Below are 25,181 nucleotides of genomic sequence, written 5' to 3'. Positions count from 1 at the left end.
TGTCGTAAGGGAATAAATATAAAAAAGGTTAATCATAAACAGAGAAATTTTTCAATCTTATATCGGCCATTAACGGTTACTATGATGTAGCCGGCCTTATATAGTAGTAATAAGTGAAAATCTATTGGCAATCCAACCATTCTATTATGTGAACACTACAAATAGAAATTGGATGATTTGTCTGATTGACTGATTTAATGACACTGCATTTTTTTTTGCTTGGGGGGAGGTACTACCATGTAAAGTATGCAGGAAATCATTATCAGCTGACCCCGTCACCACCACCATCCTCCACCCGATCTCCTTTTTAATACTTTGGTAGTTAATTCAAGATGTTTCACAATATTTAAAACTAGATTCATTTATTAGAAACGCTGGTTATATCTATGTCATCATAGTTGAGTAATGACATTTGCATCTAGACTTTACCTTCATTTAAGCCTCTTTTATCGTATATTTAATTGGTGCTTATTTTTTAATTTTTTTATGGTTTTTTACGATCACCACTGGGGGTGGAACTATTATTCATATGGAATATTGAGATGATATACAGTCTATCAACTTATCATAGATGGCTATAACCTCAACCTTAGTAATGGTTGTTGTCTTGTTGATATTAAATTTCAGATCGCTGATCCCAATTTAACCGACCTCCCAGTTGCGAAAAATGTATAGTAACCGAAACCTAACCTGAACTAACCCAATGTTATCTTGATTTATTCGGGAAAACATTATATGAGTAGATTAGACTTTTCCAAAGCTCAAAAAGGTCTTAAAAATAGTAACTTCAACTCCATGGCTATTACTATATATTAGAACTGTTCGACAAACTAGTAGACTCTCGGATATGCATTTCGCATCCTTAAAAAATTGAGCTCCACATATCTCTGTCATCATTCTAATCAACGCTAATTACATCAATTTTGATCGTACAACTTCAAAAATAACTTCATTCGAATAGTTAACCAAATAAATATATCTAAGATATCAAAAAAATTAAAAAATGCGCAAACCAGGAATCGAACCAGGGGCCCAACGATGGCAACGTTGGATTTTACCACTAAACCATTTGCGCATTAGAAAATGCTCCGCGACGGGGAATTGAACCCCGGTCTACCATGCGACAAACGGTAATTCTAGCCACTAAACTATCACGGATTTTTAACTGAAATTATTTTCGCTAGGTAAATGATAATAAGTATATATCACGTGATCAAAAATCACGATTTTCAAAATTTTAACTGTAAGAAAGTCTTCATTTTATAATTCAAACGAAGTTAATGTTATATTTAGACACTGTATATAGATATACGAATATCTAAGGTAATAGAATATTTATTATTAATTACAGTGAGAATAATAATAAAACTTTAATTTAGGCCGAAATTAGATTTTATGTCTCTTAAATATCCATTCATGAAGAAATCAATTAATGCTTCCTTTTTGCAACCAGAATCTGTAACTTTCCTAATCGAGTTCTTTCCATTATCCCACTATCTGACCTTACTTAACCTCAATACCGGGATCAGTATAATATACCTTTCCCATATATTGATAGTTGGGTGTGTAGTTCTCATCTTCTAAAATCAATTGCTCTACTAAATTATGTAAATCTTTCGATAACTTTTTTTTACCTTCATCACTGTTTAATCTATCATCAAAAATCTTTTGAAGCAGATCTAAGTCAGCGGTCTTTAATAAATAATACCACGCATAACATTGATCTTCCGTGTCTAAAAGTTGGAACTTGGCAATTAACTGAAAGTATGACTCTTGGATGACACTAAGCCCTAAAGTAGACCAATCAGTATTCTTAAATAGTTCACTATCACATATCAAGTCGGAAGGTTTCGAGATTGATTTAGGATTACTTGCATCATCTTGTACTATCCCAACATTAACTTTTTCCCCCTTGTTATGTAAATCACCAGCATATATAAAGTTTTCTTTTACATCGCCATGAGAATAGTAAGCTTTTGTCTCTAATGCAGCTTCATCCTTGTAGAAGAAATCCAACCAACCACATTCTACAAGTAATAACATGTGCAAAATTAAAATTACCATACATGGCATTTTCTGTTGATTCCTCATATTTAATTAGTCAATAATCTGGTTCTAAGAATGGATTCAATAATGTAGTGATAATATTATCCAAATTCTTTAATTATAAAAATTTCCTTACTAGTCTTCCAGACGCTAGGGGATATTCAACTTTATTTATATTACTCGCCACGCCAAGGTAAAAAAAATGATACCGCAGAGCTAAGGAAAAAATCCCCCCTAAACGAAATTAAACTCCCCACGCTTCTTGTCAGAAACCCTAAATCTAAAAGAGCTGAATTAGCGTTTGAGGGCAATAAATAAATGAAAGTTAAAGAATATAGATGACCCAATTTGTGGATAGGAATGTTTTATGCAACTTTGAAGAAGAGTAATATTCAGGTGAATGTGGTAAATTGGTAGGTTACGCAGTAGAATTAGACGTAGGGATTCCTGGACTGTCTACATGAAGATTATGAATATGATGGGTAATATTGGTATGACATTTCAAAGGAAATAGTATAAAGTATCAATAAAAGATAAAGTAAAAATATTGTGTGGGGCAATTTTGATAGCCTTCTACTATTTTTACTGTCAAGGTCAACTTGCAAAAAAACTTTAAAGTTGCGAATCGAAAATGCAAATCTAAATTCACTTGGCGGCTAATTAATTATAATTAAAAAATCATAATTTTCTTCCTAGTCATAGTACAGAATAATAGCTTTAAATGCTGACAATCATCCCTAATGGTTCAGTTAACTATACCGAACTAACTAAGAATTATATGGGTGTATTATATTCATCAAAATTCGCTGAATTTTTGAATACAACTCAAACAGGATATGCTCATTCATCATCAGGTATTGAATTCAATCTATTATTAAAGACATTATTCACATCATTATGTTTCTGTACAGTTCAATTGACTTTCTTTTGCTTCTTCCGATCCATTTTCAAATATCTTTATCAACCTCGATGTTATTGTGTACCGACTAATGAAAGAATGGACCCCTTACCAAGAGGATTTTTAACATGGATTATACCAACTATAAAATGTAGTAATGCATTTTATTTATCAATGGGGTTGGATACTTATTTCTTTGTCAGATTTATCAGTATACTCCTTTTATTCTTTATTGTCATTGGGGTTCTAAATATGGTGGTGTTAATTCCAGTCAATTGGACAGGTGGAGCGCCAAATAATTCATCAGTTACCGGATTAGATAAGTTAAGTTTATCAAATATATCGATATCAAATGTGGATAGATTAAATGCTCATTTTATAATGAGTCTTCTTACAATTGGAATATTCCATTGGTTAATTCTTTATGAATTGAAAAGTTTTGTCATTATCAGACTTTCATATTTATCATCTACCAAACATGAAAATTCAATCACAGCCAGAACTTTATTAATAACAAATGTTCCAAGTTATTTAAAAGATAAACAAACTTTAACCCAAATGTTTGAAGTGGTTCCTGATGGTATTAAAAATGTATGGTATATTTATGATTTCTCTATTATTGAAGAAGACGTAAGAAGAATTAAGATAGCTTTATCAACGTTAGAAAAAGCTCATACTATTTATTTTCATAATTTCTTAAATTCAAAATTTAAACATACTATATGTGGAAAGGATTCTTATAATTTAGAAGAAACTCTGATACAACATCAAATGAATGATGAATTATCTAAATTCGATCCAAATCTAAGTCCCAAATTTTATCCACCTATATTTATTGGTCCTTATGATATACCTAAATTAAATCGAGAGATAAGATTTAAATTACCAGGATTATTTCGAATATTATTATTTCAGAAGAAAGTTTATATGTTTGATTGGGCTATACAGATATTAAATGAAAAATTAGAATCCTTAGATGAACAAAAGTTATTATTAAGAGATGATTCCCTTTTAAAACATGATAAAGTTATAATTGAATTTAATTCACAACGAGGATCGAATATGGCTCATCAATGTTTATTATCCCAAACTCAAGGAACTTTAGATACGAGTTTTTCAGAAATTAGACCTGAAGATATCTTATGGCATAATTTAGATCGAAGTAATAGTTTTATTTGTTTAGTGGAAAAGTATTTTGTTACTATAGTGTTCATTGCTATAATTATACTTTATATAGTTCCAGTTTCATTTATTGGATTAGTATCCCAAATGCCATTATTAACTCAATTAATGCCATTTTTACTGTGGTTATATAAATTACCTGAAGAAGTTAGAGAAACCATTTCAAGTTTTTTACCATCATTATTATTATCAATATTAACTGAAATTGTTATGATTCTGTTTCGATTTTTAACTTATTTTAAGGGGAAATTAACAGGAGCTGAATTAGAATTAGATTTACAAACTTGGTATTTTTCATTTTTATTTGTTCAACAATTCTTAGTTGTAACTATTCTGTCAAGTGTAACCGTTATATTTAAACAAATTCTTGATCAACCAACTTCTATACCAATTCTTTTAGCCACTAATTTACCTAAAGCTGCCACATTTTTCTTTCAATATATTGCTTTAAAAGCATTTGCATTTTGTGGTACTAATTTCTTAAGAATCGATCAATTGATTTTATATCATACTTTATATAAATTTAAAGATATAACTCCAAGACTGAAATTTAATCGATTAACTAATTTACCAATTATAAAATGGGGAACTACATTTCCTATTTATTCAGTTTATGGATCGATTGGCATAGCTTATTCCATTATTTCTCCAATTATAGCGGTATTTATTATCTTTATTCTTTCATTAACATTATTATATTACAAGTATGCCTTAAAATATATATACAGTCATATAAATCAATCTGAAACTCAAGGGAAACTTTATCCAATAGCATTACTTCATTTATATACTGGAATTTATTGTTTAGAAGGTTGTTTAATTGGAATATTCTTTTTACTGAAAAATAATGCTGGTAATTGTCCTATGAAAATCCAAGGTTGGATTATGATAATTATATTATTAGCCACTATATTTGGTCATAATACTATTTATAATCGATATGTCCAACATTTTTCATATTTACCCATATTATCAGATAAACAATATAAGGATGGGAATGGGAATGGGAATGTCAATAATAATCTTAATAATAATATTACCGCTACTATGACTTCACAAAGTAATCAGATAAATTTACCATCTCCTCAACATAATCAAGATATGTTATATCTTCATCCTTCATTTAGATTTGAATATCCAAGATTATGGTTACCTTCAGATTCATTTGGAATAGCGGAAAAGAACATTGAATATATTCAAAGTAGAATACCTAAATTACTGGACGGTGATACAAGTGGAGCAAATATTGTATTTAAAAATCATACTAGTAAGAAATTCAGTATAAAAATTTCTGAAGCTCCTCCTGATTATAAATGATTTATCCCATATCTCTTATTAAGTTTCTCCTTTATACGTACTCTTCTTATAAATAATTCCCACATAGCTTCTGTTTCTTTCTTTTTAGATTCTAATTCAAGATGATTTAATCTCATTTTACCTTGTAACCAGATTTTTTTAATTAACAATTCATCTTGTTTTAATATTATTACCCCGTTTTTGACAGGTATACATTGACCTGGTTTTGAAGTGAAATTAAATCCCACCACCACATTAACATATTGGATTTTTAAATCGTTTGTTTTCCGATAATCATTTAAAATAGTCTCTATATCAGAAAGTTTCAACCACATACAATTTTCCGGAACCATATTTTCTCGATAAATTTCCATGTTACCATATTTATTTCGAGGTAGAACTAAATTCCCATTTATATCTAATGTAGTTTCCAATGTAATATACGGACAAGTTTGATCAAAACTGTATAATTTTGTTTCATTTAATTCGGGTTCATTATTATAAATATTAAGATTATACAATCTTTTCCCTTCGATGGTTCTTGGGGTTAATGCCTTAGTTGATTTCAAAGGATGGTCTAATTCAGTCGGTTTTACTGATCTACCTAAGAACTTCCATTGTTTGATTGATTTCCCTACCACGATGGAATTTTTAAAATAGACTAATTCTAACTTTGAATCAAGTTTAATCTTTGAAATAGGTGTGGTTGTCGAAGTGGGGATCGATTCATTATATCTTAACGTTGATAAAGTCACCACATTCGGATTCCTTTTCATAGCGGTGAAATTAGTAGGGATTTTATAATTTATCATCGCCACTTTTCGTAATGTATCTAGTTCTAAATTAGTTAAATGATCATAATGTTTCCCATGATTGAATATTCTAATCAATGATTGGAATAATAATGCTGACCGGCCATGATCGGTACGTAAATCCAATTTATCAAACCATCGATACGAAATATCAGTCATGTATCGTGAACTTATCGGTAATATCAAATTATCATTAGTTAAGCTAATAACATAATGCATTGACATTTGATTGAATTGACTAGGTACAGGATAAAATAAGTCAGTATAATATTGATTTAAATTATCCTGATTTATGATATCGGAGGTGTTATTGTTGGCTACTCTCGTTAATCGAATCAATCGATTTTCTTCATTATGAAAGCATTCCGTCTCCAATACAATCACCTCTTCAGGATTCAATGGATTGATTAATTCTGTCCAATAATAAGGATACAACAAATCGTTATCTTTATTAACCAGGAGTTTCTTTTCATCTACTTTTGGTTGTTTTAATGGAGTTATACCATTTCTCACTGCTAATAAAGGTAATGAGAATACCAAACGACTTTCAAATCCTAATGATCTTAATAAAGCAGTGAATATTTGAGCCCCTGTATCTCTATTATGTTTGAATTTTTTAATGATATATTGAAACTCTTTAATATTCAGGATTGGACTAGCTGTATTGGGATAATATTGATCAGCAGATTTATGTTTTGGAAGGTATCCTAATACTCTTAACCCGTTTGAATTAAATTTATAATTCAATCTGAACCATTTTATAAGGTATTTCAAGATATACACCAACTGTTTATCAAGTTGTAATTTCATATCTTTATCATTATTATCGATCCCTTCTTTCAAAGCCTTTTGAAGTTTCCGGACGTGATTTTTAATTAAATCTTTCGGTATAAGATTCTTTAACAGCTTTAAGATTTTTTTATTGGATAGCCATTTATTTCTATGTCTGGCATGAAGGATATAACTCACCATAGTTAGATAATTCAAACTCAAACGTTTTTGCTTTTCTTGAAGTAATTGTTTCAAGCGTATACGTTTGAGTTCTGCCTCTTTATCGAGGGGTGAACCACCTATAGGGATAGCGAATGAATCAGGAGGAGGAGGAGGAGGAGATGGAGATGGTGGAGGCGTATCAAGGAGAATATCTTCAAAATCACTATCATTATCAGTTTCATTAAGGATTTCATATTTAGGTTCTATCTTATCATTTATGATATCCACTTTTCTTCTCTTTAACAATGGCAACTGTTCATATTCTTCATCATTATGATCTTCACCAGTGTCATATTCTGAATCAGATACAAACAACCCACTAATACCACCAGACATCCTTCATCTGTTGATATTCAAATCAGTGGGATGGATATTTGGTAGGAATAGGAATTTCACGTCTATTTTATATAGAGATGGCGGGGGGTCCTAGATATCGCACCAGAAATTTTTCAAATTTACGTCATAGTAGAAACAGATTGGTATAACATCAGATGGTACTTTAAGATATATATTCTTTCTATATGAACAACTAATATACATAGAGGGTAACTAATCCATCTCCTCAACTTATTAAAGCAGGTGAAAAGATTTTAGTGATCGTTCCACTCTTGAACTCGACAACGGTAATATCTATGAATGGATAATATCACTGATTTCATTCCATTCTTTTAATAACAGCCATTGATTGTTTTCAGCTATTCGGGTATCATGACCATAAACGTTAATACTATTGAATTTAGCAATAGGAATATAAGTACTAACTGATTTGACATTGTCACCATTATAATCATTTTCATTATCTTCAACTCGTACTAATGATTCCGATTTATTCATAATATATGCGGTATATTTATCATTGAAATCAACTTTATCACCTATGAATTTACAACCTCTGAAGTAAGCTATATCTTGGGAGTTTTCTGATGTCTTTGAAGGAGTGAAATATTCTTTAGTAGCTGCTGGACCTGAGTATTCGATATGAACAGGTACCAAGTTCGCTATTACAGTGGGGACCTCATTATTGATTTGAATTGTATCTGACATGATGATGAGTATATAGACTGTACTTGTGTATACTAGATGATCTTTCCTTCTGTTTACTTCATAGGGTCGTATGAGTCGTTTGTTAGCAGATCTGACAAAATTGGAAAAAGGGACGCGTATCCACACAAATAATATAAACGCTACCAATAAAGCTACTTACCACAAAACTGATATAAGTCAAAAACCATCAGTTACCATAGATTTATATCAACCTATTGAAACATACTTGTACAAGAAGTCAAAACTAGATATGAAACTGACTCTACCAGTATGAGGCATTTTAAAGATTTACTTAACCGTATTGATTTGACTCTTATAGCCGATCACAACAAATTTAAAGTAATCGGCCTATGATATAAAGTTATCAATAGATAATCATATATATATGCTTAGCCCCGTCAATTAACTTTTTATAAAATTCCACTTCCTTATATTCCTTGCAAGCCAATTATAATTATAGTTTTATCGGAATTTATGATAAAGAATTCCGCTCACATGACCAAACAGAGGCGGAAATCGAAAAGGAAAAATGCCCTATACCGGACAAATCGACTAAATAGGCTTAAAATCCTTTTATCTATTATCATTTGATAAATTTGAAAAAGATTAACCCTTTTCTTCATAATTACTATAATATACCGATTGACCCATTGACTCCTTGACAATTGTTAAGTTCACTATATATATATATATATATCTATATTGACTCGGTAAAGTGTTACCAGGATTTGTTTAAAACATTGTCAATAGCCACAGTTTCGTTGATCGAAATATTTTTCATTAATTAGTAACTCACTATAGATAACAAGATTATTTACTCCTTCAGACAACATGACTACAGGGACGACTGATAATTCATCGAAGGACCAACATCACCATCTTCCTCATTTACATCCAAACATCATCAAAGATAGTTCGGCTGGTGGAGCAGGAATTATTGCTGGTGAATTGGCTGCTGAAGATGAAGGTCTTATCAGTAATGCTCAATTAAAATCTCATTCATATGGTGCCATTCAAGCTTCATCCAGTGAAGATACTATCAGTTCAGCCGATGATAATGGTGGTTATGCCTTACCCAAACGTCAATTATTCACTGTCATCTCATCTTTATTCATGGCTGCTTATTTGGCTGCTTTGGATATGACAGTGGTTACTACTTTATTAACTTTAATTGCATCTGATTTAAAAAGTATTTCAAATATATCTTGGATTGCAACTGCTTATTTATTATCTTGTTCAGCCTTCCAACCTTTATTTGGTAAATTATCCGATATCTTTGGTAGAAAGAATTTATTAATGTTATGTTGTGCCTTCTTTGCCGTGGGTTGTATGATTTGTGTTACTGATTCATTATTCTGGTTAGTAATTGGAAGATTTGTTACTGGTATTGGTGGTTCAGGATTAACTTCATTAGGTACCATTACTATGTCTGATTTAATCCCCTTAAGAGATAGAGGATTTTATCAAGGCTTAGCTAATGTATTCTTTGGCTTAGGTTCAGCCTCAGGTGGTATGGTTGGTGGTTTAATTGCCGATTATTTCGGTTGGAAATATGTATTTATTTTACAAGTCCCATTAGCTGTCGTTCTTGGTGTTTCACTTTATTTGAATCTTAATTTACCTGAAGGTTCACCTGGTTTAGGAGCTCATGGAGTTGATATCAGACAAAAATTAAAAAGAGTAGATTTCTTAGGTTCATTCTGTTTAGTAAGTTCTTTAATGTTAATCTTAACTGCCGCTTCATTAGGGGGTAAAGATATTCCATATTCTTCAAACACATTCATTGCCCTTGTTTCCACCTCATTCTTCCTTTTAGGTGCCTTTGGTTATGTTGAAGCATATGTTTCAGAAGAACCAATCATTCCAATCCACTTATTAGCCAATAGAACCATTTTGGCATCATCATTAACTAATTGGTTTTATACTATGGGAATTTTCACTTATTTATTCTATATCCCTGTCTACTATACTTCTGTCATGCAATTCACCGCTACTCAAAATGGATTAAGATTAGTTCCAAATTTCTTTGGAGTATCCATTGGATCCATCGGAGCTGGTATTTACATGCGTAGTACCGGTAAATATTATAATTTCACCATCGCAGTAGGGATATTATCAGTAATTGGAGTGATTAGAATCTTATGTATTAGTCCAGAGATTCCAACTTGGGAACAATTTGTATTGTTATTACCTTCAGGTTTAGGTTATTCAAGTATGTTGACTGTAACATTATTATCATTAATTGCGGCAGTCCCAGCTAAATACCAAGCTTGTACAACTTCAATCCAATATACTTTTAGATCGACTGGTTCGACTTTAGGTGTTGCTATTGCCTCTGCCATTTTCCAAAATTTATTAAGATCAAATTTATATACTAAGATTTATGCATTAGTTCCTGATAAAGATGAAGCCGCTGAGATTATCGCTCAAGCTTTGGCCAATACAAATTATTCAAACCATGCTCCTACAGCCTTAATCAAACAAGCTATTATTGATTCGTATGCAAATGGTTGTAGAGGGGCATTCTGGTTTAGTGTTATTACTGTTATTGTGGGTTTTGCCACTTCATTGTTCATGAGAGAACATAAATTACATACCAGTATCAATAGAGATTAGAGTTATAGAGACCTTTTTTTTTATATACTTTTTTATTTATAAATATTATTAATGGTGAAATATAAATACATATACAATTTACTTATCTCTATCTATTTAATCTTTCATCGATATCTGTTGATGTTGAGGAAGAGGGTTCTATATTCTTGACATGATATTGATGATTACCTCCTGATATAACCACTAAATTAGCTTGATTATGAGATTCAACCGTATATAATTTATTCGAATGATTAAGATTTAACGGTGAATTATTATGATTATGAATATTATTTTGATTAAGATTAAAACCCGATAATTGACGAATTAATGGAGGTTGTTTACCGAATTTCCCATCTAATTTTGGTGAAAATTTTCCTAGGATATTAGAACTATTAACTCCAACTTGAATAGGGAAATGAGGTGAATTAACTTCAATTGGATTATTAGCGCGAGGTGATAATAATGGTGATAATATAGGCGATAAGACTTCATCTTCTCTAATGGCTCCTTCTAATGCTTCTTCAATTACTTCTCCAATTAATTCATTTTCAGAGGTAATATTAATATTAACCAAAATCACAGCTAATAAAATACTTATAATCCCTAAAAAGTACAGGAATCCCTTTGATGATTTTGAATTTCCTTCCGATGTAGATGTCATAATAATCCAATCTATAAATATGGTGATGGGAATAGAAGAGGTTAACGATAATGAAGTTACCAAGGGACTAGTTAATAACATTGCCAAGACCGTGGTATAATCTGATATGACTGAAAAAGTCCCATTAATAAGTATCAGAATTAAAATCGTATTAGATGGAGGTGGGAAATCAAATTTTTCAATATTAAATTTATCAACTATATATAAGATTGGAATACCAATCATAAAAGTTGTAATTCCAATATATCCAAATAATTTTCTTTCATTAGTGGTCTTTTCACCAGTTCCAATATTAACTTTCATAACAATTAAATAAATAGCATACATTAAAGCTCCACATAAGGCAAGAGAATTACCTAATTTTGGATTCTTGGGGATGAATTTATTACCATCTTTAGGTTCTTTACTTGATTCACTGAAATTAACCAAGAAAACTCCAAAACAACTGATAACCACACATACTACTTTCTTAAGGGTGAATCTATCGATTTTAAGATAACTACAGATTAATAATGTGAATATGGAAGTGGTTGAACCAAGGACCGTTTGATTGGAGGCAGATGTGAATTGTAAACTTGACATGGCAAATAAGTTATATAAGTAGTAAATGATAGCCATTTGTAAAGCTAGTATGAAGATTTCCTTTGATGATAATTCTCGTGGACCTTGAGTATATTCATCAGCAATTAATTTTTCAATTGATTTATGATGGGATGAAGATGATCCAAGGAGAGGTTGATCAGATGAACCTTCTGTGACTTCGTCGTCGTCATCAATTCTCTGTTTCAGGGGTTTGAATAGACTCTTTATGAATGATATCAATTCAGGAATCAAATTTAAAGTGAAGCATGATCCAGTAACAACAGAAAACATCCATGGTTTATGATAATCATCACCTTTCAATATGACATTAACCAATTCCAATCCCACCATCCAAGTACTAACTGCCACCACCAATAGTATAACCCCAAGTCGGTAATTCTTTAATTCTTGTTCATTAATGATTTCAATAACTTCAAGAGGATCACTAGCTAATTGAACATCTTGCTCTTGGATTGAGTTTGGTGATTTGATGCCATGATAAGGTTCATATCCTTGAGGAGATGATAATTGGGACATTTAATATTGATTTGGCATAGAGATACCACACTAAATTGGAACACCAAGAAGAAGAAGAAGTAGAAATGATCTAAACAATATCTATCACCAAGTCATCTTTGCCTTGAAAGTATAATTTGACCTTATTTGGAGTGTTACCGCGCGCTTATCTGAAGAACGCAATCGTATACCCAATTAGGAAGTTCATTTTGTGCAAAAAGCCGACCCCAAATGCAACGAACATTTAATACTGAATCTCCCCATAGTATATATTGAACGAACATGGGGTATATATGATCTCATATGTGGAGATGGAGAGATGATGATCTAAGTCCAACCACATCAAAATAAACCATTACAGTGAAAGAGGTTGTCTTGTAATAAATAATTCTTATATTGATTCACACTATATAAAGGACAAAAGCGCATCTTGTCTCCATAATTACATTTACTTAGTCCAACCATAAGTAGCAGCCAATCTATTATCTAGATGTTGTTTTGCAGTAATATGAGTTACTGCATTATTGGCACCTCTATTTTGAATTGATTTAACTGCCGCACTTGGAACAGGTTCTAATAAAGCTTCATCATTTGGTTGACTGAAAAATACAATCGAATAACGATCTTGACCTGTGATTTGAACTTTAGCAGGGAATTTAACTCTATGAATAGTTGATTTTAATACACCAGCTGTCCAATAACTTAATATATCACCAATATTTACAACTAATGGTGGACCTGCAGTGGTGGATTTCGATTTATCAGCTCCAACAAAGGGAACTGGTTCCCATTGTTTACTAATAGGAGAATAAATTTCTAATCCTTCTTGATTTTCTTGTTGGAATAATAATGTAACTGACCCATAATCAGTATGAGCACCAGCTCTAATCACTGTTTCGGGATTTAAACTCTTTTGACCAGGATAATGTAAGAATCTTAAAGTCGATCCTGATACTTTAGAAGGACTATGACGAGATTGAAACCAATCTTCACCTTTAACTTCATCTGAATCATCAATTTTAAGTCCAATGGCTAATAATTTAAGGATTTTAATGGATAATTCATAAAATCTTCCCACAATATCTGATATTATTCTTTCTCTTTCTGGGTCTTCATAAAACCAATCAGGGATTTCCTTAGAAGACTTACCAGTTAAGAAATTCAAATCTGTAATATTAAGAGCTTCCTTTGGTTCACCTTTCTTTTGACCTTTAGGATCTAAATTCTCCCCTCCAAAATCAGCATACCCATGATTTGAAGAATCAATGGCATATTTAGTCTTGTATGAACTATCCAATTCAAAGAATTGTTTAGAAAGTTTAAAAACAGTATCGATTTCATCTTGACTGAAACCATGTCCTTCCACAAATAAGAAACCTTGACTTGTGGCTGCATCATATAATTCCTCAGCTGTTGATTGGTTGATTTCAGAGATATCAACAATCTTTAATGGATTTTCAGTAGTCATGATCCTGGTAGTTGTTGTAGTATGGACTATATCAAACCCATTCAATCAAGATATTGGACCCTTTTTATACAATATCAAACTGTTATACATATATGGTCTTATCTTTTTTGATTCCGCCTTTCAAAGCTGATTCCGCCTTTTCACCAAAAGTAAGTTCCACCGGAAAAAAAAATTATTATGAGAAACCGGTCCTCCGATTTTAATTGATTTTGCGCTTTTTGAAAGATTTACAATTATAGCTTATATTAAATTAGCTAGCTATATACAAATATGATATGATATTATATTATATGATCGGATCCAATGAGCCGTTAATTTAACTTACGCTCACGTTCTCTTCTTAAATGCCACTTGTTCAGGTAATTCAAATGAAACGCAAAACATTGGCTTAGTAGGAGCTACTTTTCTAACTAAATGAAATTCAAATTTTTCAAATGGTAAATCATAATCAATCAATTTAATGATTTTTTGATGAACTCTTTTATGTAATTCTTCTAAGGAAGGTTCCGGTTGTTCTTGAGCATTGAACTTTTCAAAGCAATGAACGTTTATAATGGGTAATTTAAAATTTGGATCTTGTTTGACTTGAGTTTCAACTCCAGCATAAAGTCCAATGAATTCATCTAAGAATGTTAAGGCTGAATCCGGTAAATTCATGACGAATTGACTTATATATTTTGGTATTATAATCGATTTAGTTTGAGTTTCTCTTACTACTTGAGTTTGATTATTTTCAACTATTTTACGTCTCTTAACAATCGTCTTTTCAATACTTGATGATGGAGTATCAGATATCCAATCTAATAATAATTGAGGTGATTTCCTTATAATTTCTCTTCCATCTAAATTATAAGGTTTTATGAATAAATCAACATGATTTGATGTGATATTTTCTTTTAAATATTTGTAAGAAGCAGGATTTAAATCATTAGCTAAGACAATGACTTCCTTTTTAGCAGCAGGAACTGCAAATGGTCCAACCCCAGCAAATACATCAACCACAACTTCATGAGATTTAAATTTAGTAATTAATCTATCATGTTCAGTACTTAATCTTGAATTCCAATAAACTTCCGAAAAATCAAATTTAAATTTACATCCACTTTCATTTTGTTCAACTAAAAGATTATCTTCACCTGCTAAAACATTCATTTTAAATGTTCTAAATTTAGTATCGATGGTATCAACTTTATCAACCACAGTTCTCACTTTGGGGTTTTTATCAAGAATAACTTGGCCAATAAGTGAACCATAAGGTTTGAATTCATCTCGTAAGTTTAAATGAGCAATATGACCAGCTTGAGCGAATCCAGATGGTATTTCATCTAATAATTCTTCTGGTAAAATAGCTCTTAAAATATCATCAGGTTTCCAGTAATCATAAGTTAAATTCAAAGTATAAGGTTTGATTTCGATATTATATTCATCAATTTTGACTTTAGTAGCATCTGACACTGATTCTTGATAATTGTCCATGGTTAAATCTTGTCTTAAAAGCACCCCTTTGGAATCTTCCACATTAACAATATGTTTTATAGATGGTAAATATAAGATATCATTCTTACAGATTTTAACGAATTCCGCTAAATGAGTAGGTTTAGGAAAATACGCTACGATCAATGCAATATCTTTCTTAAAGAAGGAACGATCCAATTGTTTCATTGATCGATTTGTAGGTGGTCCAAATTGAGTCATCATGAAATCTCTTCTATCTGATTTATTTTGTTTATGGAATGTCCTAATGAGGGGTGATTGTATGTATGGTGAATATCTTGCTTGTACTGCTAGTCGCCGGAAGAAGAGGAGACTACCTATCATAAACGAATTGAAATGCTATCAACACACTAACAACACTGTGGTGAATCAATCGATCATGATGAGATTTTTGAACTGTCCGCAAAATTGTGAAAAAAAAACTGTGAGCAGCCAAAATCAAAAAAAAAAATTCATTTGATGAGTATCAACTGTTAAGCAATAGTGTTCAAGGGAAAGAACTATCACCACAATGGACGTTACAGAAGTGATAAACATAACCAAACCAAGCAGGTCCAGAGGGTACGAAGACGAAGATGATGACTCAGACATAGAAATGTTAGGAAACAACCATAACGATGGAGAATTCACTAATAATAATTCATCGATTGTTACACCTGGAGAATTAATCACTGAAGATCCAATATGGATGAAAGGTCATGGGACATATTTCATAGAAGACAAGACATATTCCAGTGTGGCAGGGAATGTATCTCGTGTTAATCGATTATTGAGTGTGATACCGATTCGAGGAAGGTATCAACCTGAAACTGGGGATCATATTGTGGGTAGGATTACTGAGGTTGGAAATAAACGATGGAAAGTTGATATTGGAGCTAAACAAGATGCTGTATTGATGTTAGGATCAGTTAATTTACCAGGAGGGATCTTAAGAAGGAAGAGTGAGACTGATGAATTACAAATGAGGAATTTTTTAAAGGAAGGTGATCTTTTAAATGCTGAAGTTCAAACTATTTTTAATAATGGTATTGCTTCATTACATACTAGATCATTAAAATATGGGAAATTAAGAAATGGAATGTTTTTAAAAGTGCCCTCATCATTAATTATCAAATCAAAGAATCATGCCTTTGATTTACCCGGTAATATAAGTTGTGTCCTTGGAGTTAATGGATATATTTGGTTATATAAAACCAACCTCAATAATCAAAACAATAATACTACTAACATTAATATTCATAATAATGGTGCATCACCTGCTATAACAAGATTAGAAGAAGAAAGTTCATGGGAAATCTATAGTGATAAGAATGATAGTAATATAACCAATGCTATTCGATCTAATATAACTCGATATTATAATATCATTAAAGCATTAAGTTTTTGTGAATTAGGTATTACAGAACCAAGAATCATTATGGGGTATGAATCAAGTTTATCATATATGAATGTTGGTAGTTTGATTGATAAAGATTCGATGGAGACTATATGTCAAGAGATCATTAATAATGAAAAGATGAGAGGTTAATAGAGAATACATACGTACATAGATACATAAATACTTCTTTTCAATAAATAATATTATATTAAACATGATGATATATATATATAGATATATGAATCCATACTTACGAATGGTAGGTTGGTTGGTTGGTTTTAGAATGTGAAGAGAAAAGAAAATAATGCTAAAAAATTCAAGTAATAGAAGGGAAAACAACAACAATAACAGGAATTAGGTGATATATGGAATGAATTACAAATTTTCAAATTAATTTTTAATTTTGATTTTTTTTTTAAAAATAATAATAATCAACACTAGAGGATTAGGATTAAATTTGCTTTTTTTCATTGATGATGATGACAAGAAAGGTAATGATGAGATGTATTGAATTGAAATGACTGATTATGATTATGACAAGTGAAAATATTAAAGATAAGACAAATAAATGACCTATGATATGTATTAATGAATTAGAAGTAAACAATGAAAATGAAATTGGGAATGTGAACAGGGATGGGGATTATGCATGCATGATTCTTTTTTTTATATATATTTTATGATATGAGGAAGGAAGATAAGTGGGGATCAATAAAGGATCTTTCTTCTTCTTAAATAAACTTTGAAATAAATTATTTGAGCTAAACCAAATACAACAATACAAATGATTAAAATAACTGAATTTTTAGTATAATCTTCAAAGATTTCTTCATTAACATCTCTTAATTTAAATTCTTGTTCCATTAAACTTTGTAATATTATACCTGAATTTTCTAAATTCCCAATTACATTTTGTAATTCAGTTTTTAAAAATTGAATTTCATTTTCAAAATCTTGTTTTGTAAATTCTTTATTATTTAAAGCGGCTGAAACTGATGATGATGGATCAGTTGATGATTGTTCACGTTTGGATTCTTGAGATGTGAAACGTTGGAAATATTGGGCAAAATTATTATAATTAGTTTCTTTAATAGTACTCATATTTTTAATATCAACAAATAATTCAATATCACGAGGTTGAGCTGCAAATGACCATGATTTATCAGCATAAAGATTATCAAAACAAATATAAATTAACGATTTTCCTTGATCACTATTGATTAATTCATCTGCTTTAGCTTTATCGACATCAGCCATATTATTATTATTATTATTGTTACCATTTCCAAATAAATTATTGGATGAACGCTTTATTTGATCAATCACATTATTAGATTTTAAAGTTGAATCATCTTCATTAACATAAATAGGATTGTTTAAATTGGTAAACATGAAATTTATATCATTTGAAATATCAATTTGAGATCTTAAACTATTATTATCATCATCAAAGATATTTAAATTTAAAGTTTGACTTGGTAATTTATCACCTGATTTGATACGAACCAAAACAATATCATCTTTAACAGTAGGATAACTTACACAGTTAAACAAATGATTCTTGGATGAATATTTCGATGAATCGCCCGCTTTGATGGCAGGAACAGAGAATCCAAGGCCATTTATATAACCAGGAAATAGAAAAAAGAATGATAATAGCGATAGTATTATAGATTTCGATGAAAAGGGGGGATAAGATAGGAATGAGGAGGATGAGGATGATGATGATGATGATGATATTCTCGGCATGATGATAGATGAGTGATATATGTATAATGAGACGAAGCAAGTCGATGATGTTTTAAAGTTATAAAAAAGTATAACGATGCTTAATGATTAATGACAAGTAAAAAAGTTTTTTGATGGAAAAGATAAAAAACCAAAGGGTGATTTGAAGGATGATCAGTAGTTGGATTAAAGGATGATGAAAGTATTAAGATGGATCTAGATAGTAGTAAGATAGATGAGGAGATCAGATGGGGAGGTAAAATGGGATCTCTTGATGGGTTAAAAACTAAGAAAAAAAACAAAGACTCGACTGGAATGGAGTGGAAAGGAAAAAGGAAACAACGGGTTTGTGTATGTCTTTTTTGAAGTAGATAAAGCGAATGTCGTGAAGTTATCGTGATGATGACTGTAAGGGGGGAGGGGGGTATCAACAGTTGATGGATGGATGGATGGATGGTTGATGGATGGTGGTTGTAAACTAAATGAATTGATCGAGAGGAAAGAACAAGGAAGAAGAAGAAGAAGAAAGATGTTTTGATGATTTCTCTGTCTTTGGTGGTCCTTTCTCTCTTTCTGGCTGCCTTACTTTTTGGCTGTTTGTGTCTGTCTGTCTGTTATGATTATTTATTTTTTTGTGCTCTTATTTTTGTCTGTCTGTTTTTGTCTGTCTGTGATGTGAGTGTCTATTTTGTACTCCTATTAAAGTTGAATATTATATGAACTCAATAGGGAATGCTTATTCTGTCTTCGTTAACGATAGAGATGAACAACTACTTATAACTTACAACTCTTATCATATCATTTAATTTAATTATTTGCCAAGGTGATGGCTATACTCTATATACTATGTCATTCAAAGTGAAAATTTTCACTGTCTGTTAAATTAAAAATTAAAAATTAAAAATTAAAAATAATAAGATTGTCTAAAACGGGAAATTAAAATTTCTTTTTTTGTATTTTATTTTTGTCCAAAATCCATCACGTGATATTTTCTATAAAGTTTAAAGAGGGTTCAAAATGGCTGGTTGAATTGAATTTAGTTGTACCTTAAATCAATTTAACTTTTTCAATTTCATAACAATATAGGTTAATATAGTTCTTCTAACTTGTTCATTAATAATCCTAATTAGTTATATATATATATTGATATTAACAATACAACTATCAGTAATAGAAATAAGCTTAACTATGCATCAACCAATTGTCTGTCTGTCTGTTTGGTACTGTCTGTGTCTGTCTGTGAGTGTCTGGACTTCAAATTCTCTCTCACACAAAAAAAAAACATTTCACAAAAACACCAAAAATTAAAAATTTCCATTTTTGTCCTTATTTGATCTTAACTAAACAATTAATCAGACAGACAGACAAAACACGGTTAAAGTTATATTGATCTTCATACACTGTCACTGATCTATCATTCAATATCTATAGTGATCAACGTTAACGAATCTTCTAAAAGATCACATCACTACATAAACTCTCTCTCTCTTACTATTAAATATTAATCTCATTTGAGAATGGGGTGAGGCGTGGCTAGGCTTAATAATTATAACCCTACCAAGACAAAATAGTTTGTAATTCGACCTAAAACTATCGATTTCTTGTTAATCCTTATCGATCGATAATATAATCAAACCTTATCAATTGATCGACAAATTTTATTCCAGTCATTATCAAAACATCATTTTATCATGAAGTTAAACCTATATAATATAAACTAACTCTACTAATTAATGGTTATAATTCCCCCTAATTATTCAATCCCCACCTTCTTAAAAGATGTGTAAAATGGCAAAAAAGGTCTATATACAGGAATATAATATATAGATGTTATAAGCATAAGATTTTAGGCTTAATTATACTTACCTTTGCTAGTCCAGGTTAACTGACAATTAATATAAATAAGAGTGAAATGTTAAAAGTGATAATGAATTATTCAAAGAATATCAATCCGTGATTGAATCCTGCTATTAGATTGAGATTATTAACCAATGAAATACGAAAAAAACTGCCTATGTTACCATATATGGTACTCTATTCTTGATTGCTGGTGTTATCAATCGCAGAGATTATAAGGCTAGGTATCCAAAAGAATTACGTGACCATAGTAAACTCAAACATTATATAATCTGGCTGTGGTGAACGATACCATTACTTATGCTAGTGATTTAAGTAATAAGTCATCAAAGGTTGGATAGGAGAGACAAGATCCTGATGATTTGTGATAATGATCTGTGTTTGTTCAAGCTATAGTCAAATTGTATATTATTAAGCATTCGCTGCTATCAAATCAAAAAAAAGTAAACTTTGAAGAAAGTATAAAGACATTCATATTACATTTCTTTTGAAGCGTAATATTCTTTTATCTTAACTACGCCGCAATTCATATAAATAGTAAAAGATATAATATATAACTTATTAAATATTCAAATAATCTCAAACCAATCGAAGTCATTATTAGAATCAGATTATTAAACAGTAAAATATGAATTATACAAAGTTTGCTGAGATTACCAAGCGTGCTACTCTATTTTTTTTTATTCCATTGGTCGTCACTTCCAGAATATTGACGATAGCTTTTCCACCAACAGGATATGAACACCTTAAAGACAAACGTTTATCACTATCGGGTCAATCTAAACCATAACAGTTGCACAAGTAGGTACTTTATATTGGTCTATATTAAACTTTGATATCTTTAAAGACGCAAATAATGAAAGGAAATGTTTAAGGTGAAAGTTGTCTCCACCTTTGATCTGACAAAAACATTGGCTTAATATGAGCCACTTCCTATTTGGGAACAAAAGGTTTAAAAAATGATGATTTCCGGCATATAACTACAACGTATAACCTCTCTACTAAAAGATTTCTATAATTGTTATAGTATCTATTTACAGTAATAAATAATCTATTTACAAATGCTACTCACCTATTTACTATTGATTAAATCTTGTAATCTTGATTCAAATTCATGTTCTTCTAATCTATCTATTAATTCACCTAATTTAGTTCCATTCATACATCCTTGTAAATCATGTAATGAAAACCCACATCGATGATCAGTAACTCTATTTTGAGGATAATTATAAGTACGTATCTTATCTGATCTATCAGTGGTAGTAACTTGATCAGTCCTTAATTTTCTTTGATCATTATATTCTTTTTCTTTTTCTAATTGAGCTAATCTTGATCTTAATATTGAAAATGCTTTAGCTTTATTCTTAGGTTGGGATCTTTCATCTTGTTGCATGACGATTATCCCAGTAGGTATATGAACTAATCTAACGGCTGAATCAGTAGTATTAACATGTTGACCACCTTTACCTCCTGCTCTCATGGTATCAATTCTAACTTCACCCAGTTTAAATTGTCTTTCATCATCTTTTAAGGAATTCTCATTCCCTTCGGACATTTTAGGTAAGATAACTACGGCTGATGTAGAAGTATGAATTCTACCTTTACTTTCAGTACTTGGGATTCTTTGAACTCGATGAACTCCACTTTCAAATCTTAATGAATTATATGATCCTGGTTCATTAATATTTAAAATCACTTCATTAACAAATCCATTACTGCCTTCACTTTTGCTAACCATCTCCCATTTCCATTTCTGTTGGTTAGCGAAATTAATATACATCTGCATTAAATCTTCGGTGAATAAACTAGCTTCATTACCTCCAATCCCAGGTCTTAATTCAATAATCGTTGGTTTATCATTAAATTTCAATGGTGGTAATAATCGATTTTGTAAAGTTCGAATCGTCTTAGTTAAACTCGGTAATAAATCATCGATTTCTTCAAGTGCTTCAGTTAAGATTTCATCATCTTGATTTGGTTCATCTATTATTTCCAATAAATCTCCCAAACTACTCAAGTTCAACTTATATTGATTGAAAATATCAATGATAATCCCTAAGTTGGAGAACTTAGTACTTAACTCTTGATTGAACTCATTCCCAGTTGATAATTGATGACTGATTGTATCATGTTCACTTTGGATTGATTCTGCTCTTTCAAGTAATAGAGGATGAATTCGAGGTATATTTTGAAGTTTTTCAAAGATTTCTTCTTTATTAATAGGAGATGTGACAGTCGAATAAAATGATAACCTATTCCGTATGGTAGGTAGTAGTATCCCTACACTACTCCTTCGTATAATCCCGAACATTGTCTTGTTAAATATGATTTGGTCTTGAATTGATTTGGTTGCAGATTCTATAAAAATTTTCAATTTTGAGATTGCACCCGGTAAACCAAACCAGAAAAAAAAAGAGCAGCTTCTTCAAAACCACGATTTAGATCAGACGATATTCAATTTGCCATTATCAAATTAACCTACCCCATATCGATACACACATCATATCATGTCATCTGAGCCAATAAAACTAGACCAATTCATATTGGCCATTAAGGATTTACAACAAAGTAATCTTGAATCACTTAAAAAACAACTCATAAACTCATTAACCAAATTAATCCAGACCAATAACGAATTATATCAAGAAACCACTAGTATGAAACATCAATTAAGTTTGAATGATACCAATGAATTGGAATTAAAGGATTTATCCACTTTATATACTGAAACCATTGATGATAATAAAATCGTTATCAAGGAACAAAAATCTCGAATTAAAGCTATTCATGATGAATTGGTTAATAGAGGTACCATCAGTTATGAAGACAAAATTAAATCAGAAGCTCAAATCTTCAATGATTTAAATAGTCTCGATAATAGCATCCCAGTTGATATCAAGAAAGATGATGAAATACAAAACGATGATGATCCTAATACTGATCAAGAAGGTGTATACTTATGATGATCCATATAAAAAAAACTATTTACATATATTCTGTCTGTCTATTTACAAAGGTTATTTTTCTATTGGTTTAGAAACATCTTTACCAAAAAGCTTATTAATGAATGGTTTTTCATTTTGATTCATTGGATCTTCCGGTTTCTTACAGATCAACATATAAGTGGTTCCCAAATGAACTCTCTTTTCATAAGTGATATCCAAACCTGCATCATCAATTAATTCAGGAATATCTAAATTCCAACGACATCCCCAAGTTTTCATTCTTCTTTCACTTCTAAAATCTAAATGATTATTAATGAATCCCCATGTACTTCTACCATGTTCCAATAAGATGATTCTACCTCCTGGTTTTAATAATTCTTTCATGTTTTTAAGAGCTTGAACAGGATCTTCATGGGCACATAATCCAAAAGTTTCAATAATTGTATCGTATTTTATAGCTTGATTTTCTTTAACTAAATTAATTAAATCTTCTGCTTTACCAACTGTAAATCCCACTTTTTTAAAACTAGGAAAATATGATTGAAATTTCTTACTAGCAAGTTCAACCATCCTTGATGATGAATCAAGAAAAGTAATCGAATTGATTAATTCAGGATATAAATATGGAATATTTCTTCCTGTACCACAAGCCACTTCTAACACATCACCATGAACCTGTTTCATGAGCCATTGTCTTCTTCTCCCCATTAAAACACCTCTTTCTTCCCATTTAATAGCATCATCATAAGTAGCAGCTTTCTGTTCGAAAAATTCAGTAGTATCTTCAGCAGGGACGATACTGACATTATCATTACCTTTAACTTCTGGTTCTATCACTTCATCTTTCTTATCAATTGGTTCATCTAAAATAGGAGCTTTCTTAATTGATCTACGAGGTTGCTTTTGATACCATTCTTCTAATTCTTCTGGTGTAGGTTCAAAGATAGCATCCTTATTCAAAAGATTCTTACGTCTGAATTCCTTTCTCATCATTTGATAAATCTTAAACTTTTTATCTTCCTTAGGTCTTAATTTTTCATTATTTAATCGTTTCATCATTAAGAATTCATATTCCAATAATGATTTTGGATCTTGTTCATACTTAGCTTTAACATGTTTGATTTGAATATCTTCATAATATCTATCTCTCATATAATAATAAAATGCAATAATCACACAAATCCCAGCTCCAACATAATAATAAGTCAATCCTCCACGTTTAAATTCTTCACTTTCGAAATATTTGGCCCATTTTTGAATAGTGGATAATTTCTCTTCTTGTTTTTGTCGTTGGATATGTTTAGGATCTATAGGGAATGGATTTGATGATGATGATGATGAAGGTTTTGAATGGGATGGATCAGTTGGTTTGGTTGATAATCGATGTATTGATCCAATTGAGATTATTCCTGGATAACGACATGTTGTAGATAGGATTGTCGATCGTTTAATGATCCCAGAAGGTATCCTCATACCTAAACCTCTGATCATCTTCGTCGTTATAGCTATTTCTTAAGGTCTTACGTAAACTATACAGAAATCATAAGTGAGCTGAAAAATTTATAGCGTATACCTTTTAAAAATTGTGGTCGTGTCCAAATGTTCAAAATTTTGATTGTTGTCGCCAGATTTGAAAATTGATGGCAAATGGGTACAAGAAGCTATATCTACATCTGATACGAA

At 30.9% G+C, this 25,181-nt stretch overlaps 13 protein-coding genes and 2 non-coding genes across 15 annotated transcripts; 4 read left to right on the top strand and 11 right to left on the bottom strand. All coding sequences in view use genetic code 12, as the record gives it.

Annotated features, from left to right (window-relative positions):
• Nucleotides 1–1,004: 1,004 nt before the first annotated feature.
• Nucleotides 1,005–1,075, bottom strand: DFJ63DRAFT_t15. Its single transcript has one exon. It is a non-coding gene; the product is annotated as a tRNA-Gly (tRNA).
• Nucleotides 1,076–1,086: 11 nt separating this feature from the next.
• Nucleotides 1,087–1,158, bottom strand: DFJ63DRAFT_t14. Its single transcript has one exon. It is a non-coding gene; the product is annotated as a tRNA-Asp (tRNA).
• A 107-nt stretch (nucleotides 1,159–1,265) lies between these two features.
• On the bottom strand, nucleotides 1,266–2,173 carry DFJ63DRAFT_316850 (uncharacterized protein). Its single transcript, XM_064906739.1, has one exon. The coding sequence runs from the start codon at nucleotides 2,089–2,091 to the stop codon at nucleotides 1,504–1,506; it is 588 nt and encodes a 195-aa protein (XP_064764945.1). The 5' UTR covers nucleotides 2,092–2,173; the 3' UTR covers nucleotides 1,266–1,503.
• Nucleotides 2,174–2,767: 594 nt separating this feature from the next.
• Nucleotides 2,768–5,443, top strand: SPO75 (Spo75p; the record flags this gene model as incomplete). The annotated part of the gene is made up of 1 exon (XM_064907794.1): nucleotides 2,768–5,443. The coding sequence occupies one exon, from the start codon at nucleotides 2,768–2,770 to the stop codon at nucleotides 5,441–5,443; it is 2,676 nt and encodes an 891-aa protein (XP_064764944.1).
• A 5-nt stretch (nucleotides 5,444–5,448) lies between these two features.
• On the bottom strand, nucleotides 5,449–7,206 carry DFJ63DRAFT_273384 (uncharacterized protein; the record flags this gene model as incomplete). The annotated part of the gene is made up of 1 exon (XM_064904583.1): nucleotides 5,449–7,206. A coding segment is annotated over one exon (1,758 nt), but the record flags the coding sequence as incomplete, so codon positions are not given.
• Nucleotides 7,207–7,857: 651 nt separating this feature from the next.
• Nucleotides 7,858–8,271, bottom strand: DFJ63DRAFT_333084 (uncharacterized protein; the record flags this gene model as incomplete). The annotated part of the gene is made up of 1 exon (XM_064907793.1): nucleotides 7,858–8,271. One exon carries the CDS (start codon nucleotides 8,269–8,271, stop codon nucleotides 7,858–7,860), a length of 414 nt encoding a protein of 137 aa, XP_064764942.1.
• Nucleotides 8,272–9,102: 831 nt separating this feature from the next.
• DFJ63DRAFT_333083 (uncharacterized protein) lies at nucleotides 9,103–10,887 on the top strand (the record flags this gene model as incomplete). The annotated part of the gene is made up of 1 exon (XM_064907792.1): nucleotides 9,103–10,887. One exon carries the CDS (start codon nucleotides 9,103–9,105, stop codon nucleotides 10,885–10,887), a length of 1,785 nt encoding a protein of 594 aa, XP_064764941.1.
• A 44-nt stretch (nucleotides 10,888–10,931) lies between these two features.
• Nucleotides 10,932–12,863, bottom strand: DFJ63DRAFT_27751 (uncharacterized protein). The gene has a single exon (XM_064904607.1). It carries the CDS (start codon nucleotides 12,647–12,649, stop codon nucleotides 10,976–10,978), a length of 1,674 nt encoding a protein of 557 aa, XP_064764940.1. The 5' UTR covers nucleotides 12,650–12,863; the 3' UTR covers nucleotides 10,932–10,975.
• On the bottom strand, nucleotides 12,638–14,260 carry DFJ63DRAFT_27704 (uncharacterized protein). Its single transcript, XM_064904603.1, has one exon. The coding sequence runs from the start codon at nucleotides 14,094–14,096 to the stop codon at nucleotides 13,077–13,079; it is 1,020 nt and encodes a 339-aa protein (XP_064764939.1). The 5' UTR covers nucleotides 14,097–14,260; the 3' UTR covers nucleotides 12,638–13,076.
• Nucleotides 14,261–14,423: 163 nt separating this feature from the next.
• On the bottom strand, nucleotides 14,424–15,791 carry DFJ63DRAFT_321772 (tRNA (guanine) methyltransferase; the record flags this gene model as incomplete). The annotated part of the gene is made up of 1 exon (XM_064907361.1): nucleotides 14,424–15,791. The coding sequence occupies one exon, from the start codon at nucleotides 15,789–15,791 to the stop codon at nucleotides 14,424–14,426; it is 1,368 nt and encodes a 455-aa protein (XP_064764938.1).
• A 142-nt stretch (nucleotides 15,792–15,933) lies between these two features.
• On the top strand, nucleotides 15,934–17,148 carry DFJ63DRAFT_27555 (exosome non-catalytic core subunit). The gene has a single exon (XM_064904594.1). The coding sequence runs from the start codon at nucleotides 16,102–16,104 to the stop codon at nucleotides 17,116–17,118; it is 1,017 nt and encodes a 338-aa protein (XP_064764937.1). The 5' UTR covers nucleotides 15,934–16,101; the 3' UTR covers nucleotides 17,119–17,148.
• A 528-nt stretch (nucleotides 17,149–17,676) lies between these two features.
• On the bottom strand, nucleotides 17,677–18,717 carry DFJ63DRAFT_310746 (emp24/gp25L/p24 family/GOLD-domain-containing protein; the record flags this gene model as incomplete). The annotated part of the gene is made up of 1 exon (XM_064905642.1): nucleotides 17,677–18,717. The coding sequence occupies one exon, from the start codon at nucleotides 18,715–18,717 to the stop codon at nucleotides 17,677–17,679; it is 1,041 nt and encodes a 346-aa protein (XP_064764936.1).
• A 2,908-nt stretch (nucleotides 18,718–21,625) lies between these two features.
• On the bottom strand, nucleotides 21,626–23,057 carry DFJ63DRAFT_321770 (uncharacterized protein; the record flags this gene model as incomplete). The annotated part of the gene is made up of 2 exons (XM_064907360.1): nucleotides 21,626–22,764; nucleotides 23,036–23,057. 2 exons carry the CDS (start codon nucleotides 23,055–23,057, stop codon nucleotides 21,626–21,628), a joined length of 1,161 nt encoding a protein of 386 aa, XP_064764935.1.
• On the top strand, nucleotides 22,963–23,955 carry DFJ63DRAFT_28032 (uncharacterized protein). The gene has a single exon (XM_064904617.1). The coding sequence runs from the start codon at nucleotides 23,061–23,063 to the stop codon at nucleotides 23,514–23,516; it is 456 nt and encodes a 151-aa protein (XP_064764934.1). The 5' UTR covers nucleotides 22,963–23,060; the 3' UTR covers nucleotides 23,517–23,955.
• DFJ63DRAFT_316843 (putative RNA methyltransferase) lies at nucleotides 23,122–25,048 on the bottom strand. Its single transcript, XM_064906738.1, has one exon. It carries the CDS (start codon nucleotides 24,987–24,989, stop codon nucleotides 23,571–23,573), a length of 1,419 nt encoding a protein of 472 aa, XP_064764933.1. The 5' UTR covers nucleotides 24,990–25,048; the 3' UTR covers nucleotides 23,122–23,570.
• Nucleotides 25,049–25,181: the final 133 nt, after the last annotated feature.

This window comes from Scheffersomyces coipomensis (genome assembly GCF_036884675.1).
Source record: "Scheffersomyces coipomensis strain NRRL Y-17651 chromosome Unknown DFJ63scaffold_1, whole genome shotgun sequence".
NCBI lineage: Eukaryota > Fungi > Ascomycota > Pichiomycetes > Serinales > Debaryomycetaceae > Scheffersomyces > Scheffersomyces coipomensis.
Note: the sequence above shows the minus strand (reverse complement) of the source record. Positions and strands in the feature narration are given on the sequence as shown.